Source organism: Corapipo altera, unplaced genomic scaffold (assembly GCF_003945725.1).
Source record: "Corapipo altera isolate COAL_440 unplaced genomic scaffold, ASM394572v1 79, whole genome shotgun sequence".
Lineage (NCBI taxonomy): Eukaryota > Metazoa > Chordata > Aves > Passeriformes > Pipridae > Corapipo > Corapipo altera.
In genome coordinates, this window is record NW_020884927.1 from 3,814,379 (window position 1) to 3,826,026 (window position 11,648).

At 42.0% G+C, this 11,648-nt stretch overlaps 1 protein-coding gene across 1 annotated transcript in view; it reads left to right on the forward strand.

Annotated features, from left to right (window-relative positions):
* The window catches only part of TEDC1 (tubulin epsilon and delta complex 1), a 69,895-nt gene extending 59,601 nt beyond the window's left edge, over positions 1-10,294 (forward strand). Inside the window, exon 8 of the mRNA XM_027658357.1 lies at positions 9,055-10,294. Coding sequence (XP_027514158.1) covers positions 9,055-9,414 — 360 coding nt within the window. The 3' untranslated portion in view covers positions 9,415-10,294. The remainder of the gene's footprint in view (positions 1-9,054) is intronic.
* The last annotated feature ends 1,354 nt before the right edge of the window (positions 10,295-11,648 follow it).

An 11,648-nucleotide genomic window follows, 5' to 3' on the forward strand; every position in this document is an offset into this window, starting at 1 on the left:
GGCCTCTCCTTGGCTTCCCTGTCATTTTGTTTTGGAATGACATTGGGAGTTAGCATTCTGATAGTGAATGTCTTGCGTTAAAATGCAAAAGATTGGAGATGCACACATTCCTTTCTAATTGCAGGAAATTGCAGATCTCGGGCAAAATTTGGAATGCAGCTGCCTGTATAATTACATCTTCTGTCAGTTGCTATAGCTCAGCTTTACAACCCTTCTAAAATATCTTCATAGTTTATGGTACAAATAATGGCCCCATCAGTATTACTTTGGGATCACCCCTTTAATTTCTTCACCACCAATACCAAAGGCCTGAGATTTTTTCCTCCTGCTGAGCTAATAAAGAGTGTTAGAAATTACTAATTATAGTAAGGTGAAATTTTGTTTTAGCTGTTGTAATTATTGTTAAGCTGAAAGAAATTACTTGAGTTTCTTACTGTTGCTGGGGTGTGGGTTTAGTAAGAAATATGTACTTCAAATGAGTTTGATCTGCCTACAGCATCAGGTTTTGGATATGTGCAAACCTTTCCATTTCGGGGCCTTAGGAAATAGAGGGTAATGGGTCATGGAAGAGTTGTTAGGTTATTGGCAACTAAATGTTGCTGTCTGCCACTGGGCAGATAAGATATAGATCACAATTCAGAGCTTAATGAAATGTGTTGGCCCCACTTATACCACCCTCACAAATGCTTGAAAGATTGGAAAGGATTAAAGGAGGGGTAATAAGGGATTTAATTTGGTCCAGCTCTTTGAGAATTGAGAATAGTGTAATTTAACCAGGGCAAAGTTCATAGCTGGATCGTGTTCTGGAGGTTCTTAGGCAGAAGAGGAATTTCGAGGGTATTAGATGAAAGATGGTAAAAGAAGACACAGTGGCTGAGGCGGAACTTGCTGAGAAGGGACATATTTTTAACTGTAAATGTAATTTCACTGCTGAGGTAATGCAGTGATAGGGAGCTGGAGCCTGTGTTTAAAACCCCTAAAGTATATGTTTCTACAAGAAACCCTGTAGTTTACCAGGAAGTAGCAGAACATTACAGAAATTGCCAGGTGAGATACTTTAGCTTGTGCTTTTAGTAGGTTAGACTATTCAAACAGTTTATTATTACTTTAATCCATAAATGCATGAAAATTGGTATTAAATGGGCTATTTCAGGTGTCTTTGTGTACAATCAAGGATCTCACCAGAAGAAAGAAACCTCATTTAGGCAGGACAGTGTGGGAAGTCTTCAGCTTTTAAAATAGCAAGTGATGGTTTTCAGCTTTTTAAACTGGTTACTCTTTAGTGTGTAGAAATTGCTGCAGCAAATTAAAACCTTTGAAAGCTTACAGCAGAGAAGCTTGATTCGACGAGACAAGGTTTATAGAGCTGCAGTACTAACTGTAGCTTTCTTAAAGGTTTAAAATTACATTTGGGCAAGTTACTATAGGACATGAATTTGAAATTAGAGTAAGGTATTTTTTTATAGTAAAACACCTGCTTACTCAGTGTTGTAGTGTTTCCAGAACAGCTGATTGCAGATATTAGTTTTGCTTTAACTTGTGGACTTTTGTGTATAAGCAGCAAATGGCTTTAGATGATTTTGGGGGCCTGATTTTCCTGTTCTGCAGGGTCCTGTCCCCCCTGCTTTGTAATTTTTCCCAGCAGTAGGAGCTGCCAGATTTGATTTTGTCAATTATGCATTTACAGCATCCCTTGAAATGGTGCCTTTCTCCGTTCCTCTGAGGCTGAGTGGGTTACTGTCTTACAGCTAAGGAAGGGGAAAGCATTTGTCATATCCTTAACCATCATTGTTCAAAAAAAAAAACCACCGAAGAATTTTGTTAAAAAAAATGGTGCCCAGCCAAATTATTGTTTATTGTTAAAGAACTGTAAAGTTCTCACCCTACTTATGTGTGAAAAAGGCTTTATTTTTATGTCTTTGGGGACACACAAACTTCTTGGGTTATTGATTTCTGTTCTGTACAGTGAGAAACACAGGGAACAGCAATGCTGGCATGTTCAGCTCTTGCTGTCCCTAGTGATCTTTGGGACTCTGTTTGGACATCTTCTCTCACAGGCAGACCATGGTGCTGTTTCTCAGTGTTACTCTGTGTGCAGCAAGGTGCAGAGTGTGTGTTGTATAGCCAGGAAATTCTTGTATGGGAGCGTAAAGTGGTTGTGGGTGGGAATTGTGGGATCCCTGTGACTATTTTGATTGTATTCCACTCTTATTTAATATTTAGAGATGTTTCTGCTATGCTTATAGTGACTCTGCTCTTCCCCTTAATATGTTATTGATACTTTTGCTTATCATTGCCTTTTGCTCTTTTCTCTTGTACTTGATGCTGTTTTTTCAGTGATGACAGGGAGGACTTTCTTAAAAAGAGTTTGCAAATCCTTCTCTATCCTGTTTCGTGTATCCTGTTTTCTATATCCTGGATAGACTGTCAGCTGGGATTGCAGCTCTGCAAGGCATTCCTTGGCGGTGCTGGTGGAAAAAACACTAGATATAAATCGTAAGACAATACAAGGTATAAATAATGATCCTTTAGAAAGTGTTATTTAGGGTGTACTGATTAAAGACAAGTATTTGCAAGGTTCAGCCCCTGGACTGACCTGGCTTGCATTGTGGAAACTGAAAACTCCTAAACCAGCCTCAATTTGCCACACCTGGTTTCCAGTGCTCAGCTGTCAGGATTTGTGCACAGCATCCATGCTGGCAGCTCTGAGCAGTGCCAGTATCTCCATGCTTATCCCACTTCCATTTTTTACCTACAGACCTTTATCCGAAATTGATACTTGTGTGTTGAATGAGAGTCTGCTCAGTTTACAGGGAGACTGGTCGCTCTGGGCAGCTCCTCTAGGCTGGGGAACCCGTGCTTGGGGTTTTGCAATGTGCTGTGGAGCTCTTCAAAGCCAGGCAGGTGAATGCTCCAGCTGGCCTTGCAGGTCTCTTCTATTTATGCAGGCTGACCCCTCATTAATCTTCTGTTTCCAAGCATGTAATATTTCACTTCAGGGGCCATCTTAGACGTGATAGCTTTAAAATAAAGCTTGGGAATGAGCTTCCTTTAGGAGTAAAAAATTCTGCAAGTTAAAATGCTCTGTAGTGTTTTCAGAGGAACTAGATGAGTTTATGAAATGTGTTGGATTATTATGCCCTGATAGCAAAGGAGCCTGACTTCATGGCTTGGATATTGCATCCATTTATATTTCCTAATTTCCTTTCATTCTCCAACTCAAAAAGACAAGATCTGAGATTTTCCTGTTTGTTCTTTGTGAGTAGAAGCACAAAGGAGCAAGCTGCACTGTTTTTTCTGGCAGAGGCAGGCATTGCAGTTTGTAGTATCTGTACAGCATGGCAAGGATAATTTGTGTTTCATACTGTATGCATGTGGGGTCTTCTCCCTGTTCATGAGAGAAATACGAGATGAGTGCACAGATAGGACTGGAAACAGAAAATGGACCATTTTTAGGCTTTTCTAAAGAGTGATTTTCTGAGTGATACTCTTATAACCATTTCTACAAAATCCTTAGAATAATATGAAGAGATTGTGACTTAAAAATAATGACATGATTCTGGTCTTTATCATCTGCTTCTAAAGGAACTCCAGCCATTTGGTTCTCTGTTCCTTCTTTGAAGCTGGCAACAACGTGATCATAAAATGGAAATGCTCCTGTGCCTCTCCCCACTCTTTTCCTCAAAGCAGGTGTTTAGACCTTTCCTTGCTGCTGCTTTTTAAACCTCCATCACTAGCTAGTGGCTTCCTTCAGGCTTGTAACTGTGAGGCAGAGCATTCAGTTTGCTTTCTGAGGCTTTCAGGCTGCCACGTGAAGTTTTAACAAGTTGAAATGTTCACTCTCAGCATTTGGAAGATTGTCAATTTTCCTAGGTCATTACTGGAAATTATTTAAGTAACATGATGTGGTTATCTAGATCTCTTAGCGTCTCTTTGGGATGTCTTGCGTGCTGGTAAAATTCCCTCCAAATAAGTTCACGTTCAGCTTGCTTCTTAGCAGAAAGAGAACCATTTTGTAAGTAACTTTTACTGCACTTTTCAGTTGTGGGTTATTAATATTGTGAGAGAGATCAGGCCCTCTGGGATGTTTCCAACTGCTACAGAATGAAACACAAAGCTCTGGGAAGCTCATGACCAGAAAGGTCCAGGCAAATGTGAGGGAGCTGAGGGGCTGGATGTTCTTCTCTTTGAGGAGAGATCAAGTGAGCTAGATGTGTGGAGCATCTTAAGCCACTGATGGAAGTGGAGCTTCACAAGATGGGCATGGAAAGACCAGGGCAGTCCACATGACAAATTATTACATGTCAAGGGGAGGTGAATCTGGATATTACTGTTCTGGCCTCAAAACAATGCAACATGCAAAGAAGCTGGAAGGCAGCTCACTTAAAATGTGTGACATGTTACCTTTTCCGTGATTTGCCCACTGAACTCATTGTCATAGGATTTATACAAAGCCAGAGGATTCCCAGGACTGAAAATAGCTGGGATAGCTGTCTGGATGAAAAGGACAGCCAGTAGTATCTTTGGTTAGAAGACATTTCAGAGAAGGTAGGGATAATGAAGTGATGGGGAAATTCATCATGTTTGTTAGTGTTTGCAGGCTTGAAGTCCCTTATGTGCATTGGTGCAAAAGTTAATTCACTGTGGTGGGGATTGAGCCAAGCTGCCTGCTCAGCTTGTTTTTTGGATGTGCCTCACCTTTGGATGTTCCCCTTTCCAATTCTACTGAGCCCATCCTTTTCTGGTTTGGCTTGGCCATTTTTCTCAATCAGATGTCAGCCTGAATGTTTTTGGAAATGCAGCATCTGTCATAATGATGTCCTGGGGAGATGGTAAATCCTTTCCACACTTGATGGATGCCTTGCCTGGCTTGATCCCACCCTGTCAGGAATGAGAAGGCAGCTGCCCACCCTCCAGCTAATGTTGAAGAGATCTGTTTTATTATGGTGTTTATTCCTTTGCATATTCCTGTAGGAGAATCTGCTAGCATTATCTGTGCATGTGCACACTGCAACCCCTTGCACTGTGCCAGGTTTGGTTGAGAAGGGCAGCACAGGCTGTCTGTAACTTTGGTTCCTTTTCAGTCTGATCTAAGAAGCAATCCTGCTATCTGCAACTCCACTAGCTTGTTGGCTTCTCCTTAGAACATGGAAGTTGTTATAGTTTTCCCATTAGCTTTTAGTTTCTAATACCTTTTGAGGACTGAAGTTATTGAAAGGAAAACATTTACGAGCACCTGGGGCAGTTTGGCCACTGTCCTGTCCCAAACAGTGGTTGGTGACAGGGTGAGATGAAGAGCTGGTAAGAACCCAGCAGGAGTATTTGCCTCAGTGTGAACTCATGGCATCTCTCCATCTACAGCCCTTGTAGAGCTGGTGAGGATGCCTGTGTGCCATGGGAGGTTCCTGCTCACTTATCTTGGGAGAGTGAAATCTGGTAGAATATGTTGATGCTGGAGTGCACAGAGAGACAGCACACTGCCATGGACTCAGTGTCTGTGAGTGGCTGCTCTGCCGTGAACAACTAACCAGGTCAGTACCCGCTGCAGAGTGGGATATGTGTCATTTTTTGAAGATTCTGATTCTTCATCAGTTGATTCCCTCTACATTTGGAGTGGATTTTCTCAAAGTGCACTAGCTCCCTTTGGGATGAGGCTGATTCTGTAGAAGTGGAAACGATGATTATCATGTTGTTGTATTTATTTGGAGAGGATGTGCAGCAGTTGTCAGACAGCACTATGCACCTAATTGGGAATTCAAATTCCGGCTGGTAGATTGAGACTGAAAGGCAGAGCTGTGGGATAGAAATGGGCAGGCACAAAATGCTGAGGCTCCTAATCTTTTACAATATGTTTGTTTAATACAAAGTGGTCTATTGAGATTGTTTTGCAGAGGAGAATAATCATTGTGTGCTGACTAATGGGAGACAGCAAGCTGTTAGAGAGCATCAATTAACCATACAGGAAGAGATTATTGAGTATTTTCACAAGCATTCAGGATGTGAAGAGTAAAGGATATTGCTTGAAGGTAACCCTCAGAGATTTTTAGCAATTGAAATCTATAAACTGCAACAAGAATATATTTGTGGCCATACATATTGCTGCAGAGCCTTCCAGGAAGAACAGTGTAGGAAAGAAGGGGAGGTAGCTTTCCAACTCCACATTGTGCTGATAGGAAATAAATAGTGCTTTGCTGAACTTGTTCTCTTATTTCATATTCATTAATTTGAAAATTTTCCCTCTTAAATTTATCTAATGTTATCCCAGGAAATATTGGTCCTCTTTATAGAAAATAGTATGTGCAGCACCCTTCTGATCCTCGGATGTAGGAATTTATTACACTTCCCTGACTGTAAGGCTGTTTTTCCTGTCCTTACAGCCGCTCCTGCTTCTGTATAGTAATTCTTATCCCTACTATTGCTGTGAGTTAGAACTCAATGCACTTAGTGCTGAGAGGAGCGTGCTGTTCCTCCATCATGTGTCTCGTATATGATATTAAAATTCTCCATTTTTGACCAGTGGAAAGAATGAAAACCTATGTTTCATTAAGAATGCTTTTATACAACCCTACTTTGTTTCTGCTTGAGTTTAATGCGAGAAATAAGTAACATTTTGTGGGCTCTGTTTGCTGAGTGATGTTGTTATTTGTAAGTAACTGGAAATTTTTCCCATCCTGGATTCCAGCGTTAAATCCACTTTGTGCAAACATAATTTTCCATTTATTCATTGGCTGTGGGGAGACTAGATAACATTGAATTTATTTTTTTGGTTTTGTTCCTTCTAAAGCGGTGTTAGAGAATTGGACCTCAGATATTCTTTTAGCCAACAGCAAGAGATGTCCTGGGATTCCTTGGGGATTATGATAAAGAGGGACCCCTGGTTCTTGGACAAAGATAGACTTCTCTCAGCTTCAATTCTCTATTCAAATGCCTTAATCAACAGAGGTCTCCTTTAACAGATGGTTCTGCATCAATAAAGCCTTTAATGTGTTAGCAAAAATTCAGAGAAATTTACTCCCTCTCTGATTTGATTGATTTTCTTAATCTTTTTTAAGCAGAGGCTGAGGGGTGACAATAACTCATCAGAAGACTATGGAGAGGATTAATTACTTGGCTGCAAAACTCATGAAGATACTCTGAAGGAAGATGTGGGATGAGTGAGTGAAGCCCTGATGAAGTTGGTGTCAGTGGGGAAATTTGACTGTGACTGCAGCCCTTGCACCTGCACCTTGCACCTGTTAGAGAATGTAGACTGATCCCCTATATTTCATAAGCTTCTGAACTTGTGTCGGTAGTAAAACCTTCCCCACTGATCTATGGAAAAAAGCCCTTTTTCTCCAGATACAGCAGCTGGTTTGACTCTGAGCAGCTGTAGCTTGATGGTGGCAAAGGCGAAGGGGCTTTTCTACCTTAGGACTCTTGTCCTTGCAACTGTGGCTGCTTTGAGCTCTGCTTGATCTCTGGTGCTTCAGAGAGCTGCCAGAATATCTCTGACTTTACAGGGAACTTGTCAAAGCCCTAATGCGTGAGGTGCTGATATCTTAATGCAGATCTGCAGTTTTAAAACCCCAAGGAGTTGTTCAGCTTCACCCGCGGCCAGGAATGGGAGGGGTTGCAGAGCAGTTTCAAGGCTGGAAGGGGTATCATTAGCACTGAGCTTGACCTGAGCTGAGCTTTGGCCAAAGGATTCATCCCTGGAGCTGCAGTGAAGCATTTCATGGTTCATTATCCTCACAGTAGGAAACAATGTCTTACTCTGAAGCTGAATATCTAACTTGAATTTTCATCCATTTGATCTTCATATGGCTTTGTCAGCAGTCTGATCTCTCACCACCTTCTTTTCCACTTTTTTTTAGGAACTAAAACTAATTATATAACTGTCTCCATAAATGGGATATTTTGAACTCTTGAAGTTTCATACTCTTAAAGCTTGTTTACTGAGCTGTGGGTCATTGGGTGACCTGCCTTTGAATCCTACTCTCTGTTTCTCTGTGGTTTTTTGAAGCATGAACTCCAGAACTGCACACAAGTCTCAGGAGAGCTCTAGGATTTGTGCAGGTTGCAGAGGCAGCACCCCTTTTCTGAAACTTTGCTACTTTTTGGCTGAACTGATTTGGCAGCTTGTTGCCATAGCAGAAACAGAAAATCCCATTGGACCAAGAACCATTTCCCTGAAGGCCTGAGTAGGGTGCCTCTTCTTAGCGATGTTTCCCCACTGACAAGTGCATTTTGAGATGAGTCACTGAATTCGTATTTAATCCACTAGTAAAATTGGCAAGGCAATTACCATCTTGCAAGTTGTTCAACTCAAATTGTTAGAGAACATTAAGTCAAATGCTTTGGAGAAATTCCAGAATATACTACAGCTTTTATCATCCTGTGATTCTGTCAAAGAAAAGCTTTTGTTTTGTTGGGGTCTGTCTTCACTGAAAGTGTGCTACCTGGTAATCATTTTTGTCTTGGCCTCTAGTTCTTTGTCTCTGGTCCATTATTTTCCTTTTCCTAATTGTTACCCCATAATGGGAATTGAGAATGAAGGAATTGCTAACTTACAGTTGTCATCCCTACTTTTTAGCATTGCCAAATGCAGAAAGCATTTGCAAACTGAAATAATGCTGTTATTCACAAGGCAATTAATCTGTTATGACAGCCTGGTGGCTTAAAGCACAACAGTGATGAAGGTTGCTCTGCTGGGTCCCCCTTTTTGCTCCGTGTGTTTTCCTCTGAAGCCAAACCACCCACTCCTCAGTAAGAGGGAAGCATGCAGAGCCCTTGTGTATTAGTCATCAGTGGAGAGGCTGATGGACTGTGAATCTGCAAACAAATGGCTACAGGCAGCTTTTTGGTTACTGAGGCTGCTGCCTGATAGAAAGCACATGTTAGCTTAATTCAGTTTTCACTGCCACACGCTTTAGTTTGTACTCACAGTTGGCTCTTCTTTTTGGTACATCCTAGTCCAAACATGACATTTTGTGTTGTTTCCTGCTGGGAGGATTTTTTTTTCACAGAAATGTACCATACTCTTCCCCTCCTGTTTTTTTTTATTTCTCTCTACAGGTGAAGGCAAGAGAGGAAGAACTACAGAAGGAAGGGTTCTCTGCCACTGCTAGAAAGATACAGGAAAGTGTTGAACTAAAACTGCTAGATCTTACACGCCTTTGTGCTCCGAAAAAAAATAAAATGCATGGTTTGTACAGGTTGGTGTTGAGGAGCAAACATCCTGCCAGCAAAACAGGCTTTGGCCAGTGTGTATCCAAGGAGCCTGTTTCAGCTGTCAGTGCTACAGAGGTGATCAGAGAACTGCGGATGAGAGAGGCCAGCCTGCAGAGAGAGCTGGAGCAGCTGCGGGAGGAGTGCCGGCACAGGCTGGATGCAATTGCAGAAGGGTTGGATGGAGTGATTTGTATCTCCCCTTGAGGAGATAAAGCTGGTCTGAGAAGAGCAAAGGAATAGGCTGACGTGATGAGAACACTTTGTGCAGCCTGGCATGGGGGAGTGCGAGGTGAGGAACCAAATGTAAGTTCTGATCTTTTAGCCTGGGAATCATAACTTGTTACTGCTTTGTGACTTGCACTGGGGCCATAACCTTTGTGGCTCTCTCTGCAGCCCCTTTATTGCCAACCTTGCCAATTAAATTCTGCATTAGGCCTTGGTGGGAGTGTGCATAAATCTCCCTTTTATCTTTGGGATTCTTCTGCCAAGCACTGTGCTCTTTTACAGTGCTCGGCTGCTAGGCACAGCATACATTGAGGCTGTGCACTGAAGTACTAATTGCATTCAATATTTTCCAGCAAATAGAAGAGTTCATTAGTCAGAAAAATCCAAGTATTGGAGAACATGTAAAGTACCAAGGCTTAGAGGGATTGGAAATATTCAAGAAAATATGCTGTTTCAATTCAGCTGGTTTGAGTATTTGTGGCAGCTATAATGCAGTCATGATAAAGAAAAACAAATACCTAATAATAAATAAAGCAGTGCACCAATTTCATTTACTGGTGTGATGCACTTGAAATAATTGGGTTCTCAGAGAGAACAAACTAGAAACCCATTCCATCAAGTTGTGAGTCACAATGAGATACATAAGTTATGGATCTGCTCTAGGAAATTTCTGTAGTGTAGAAATATGACCTTAACTTCCAAGCTTGAGGAGTCTCCAAGTTCTGTCTCTGGAGACTTCTTCCCTTGGAACATGCAAATGTTTTTCCCTTGACCTTCATTTCCTACCATTTTCTATTTTGCTTTCACCAAGGAATATTGTTATATTCTGGTTGTACACTTTCAGGAATAAATATATTTTAAAAAATCCAGTTTGCTTTTCATTTGTGAATTGCTGTGAGCAGTGGGCTCTCCTCCATCTGGATTTCTGTCTGCTACCCCAGCTCAGGGGTGTCACTGATTGCTCTTGGCTCTCAGCAGGCAAAGGTAAGCACCTTTAAGGACCTACTTCCAGGCATCAGTACTATTGCTGCTCCATGGGGAGACCATGTCCGGGTGGGGTGGGTGGACAAGGCTCAGATCTCTTCAAGGAAATTTCAGATGCTTCCAGACCCAGCTGCTGCTCCTGGAAGAGTATCAATGGCCTTAAAAAACCAATGCACAGCACTCTGCTTTCCAGACCATCTCTGTGGGTGAAGGGTACCAAGCTCAGAACTGTTCAGGCTGGCTCAGTTTTGGGTGGGTGTTGGATCCAGGCTGCTGATATTTAATGTACAAGAGGACTTACTCAGACACAGGTTTCACAGAAAATTATTCATGAATGGGAGAGAAACAGTATATCCTAGAACTAAGAAGAGTGGCAGCACCAGTCTATCTCTCTTTGAGAATTTCGTATCCTCCTTTAGCTTTTATAGAAGGAAATTTTCATACTGCATCACATTTCAGTTTAAAAACATTGCCCTCAGAAGACCCTTTGTTCTCCTGAGATTTTCAGCAGAGAAGAGTGTGCAGATATTCTTGAGCATGGCAAGAACACTCAGATTCAAGTGCAGGTCTAGCTCATGCCTTGCTGTGGCTTTATCAGGGTTGGCTTAATGCCGAATGCCACGATGTATTATGCTGCTGTCCCCTTGAACTGACAGTAGTCATTTATGGAATGACTTCGGATTATCAACTCTTGTCATTGTGCACTTTGTGCAGTGTGTTCATCCAAGGACTCTACCTCATCAGAGACCACAATTAGCAGTGCCTTTGCCCTGCTTGATCCTGAAGAAGTGTTTTTCTCTCTGGTGGAACATCAAGAATGGCAGTGCTCAGTATGTTTGTGTATGTGTGTGTGTGATGTATAGAAGTGCCTACAGTGACTCACAGAAGGCATAAGCTGCTGAACTGACATAGCCACTGAAGCTGTCAGGATAGCCAGTGGGAGCTGGAGCTGCTTGTTCTGGCTTCTACATCGAGGAGGGCTGCAGCTGAGGCAGGTTAAAAGATCACCTTTCCACCTGTGGGGCTGTGCTGGTGTTGCATGCTGTGGACACCTTGCACTAAGAGCATAGGCAAGTACAGTTTTTATTTTCTGACACCAATTTTCCACTGCCTTTTGTTTCAGGTACCAGTTAGCTTAAACCAGAGCAGCTACTCTGCAGTCCCTGTTGAAGGTCAGTGGGGCATTTTGAGCTGGCAGTGGTTTTAAAACCAATACCTGTAATCTCCTC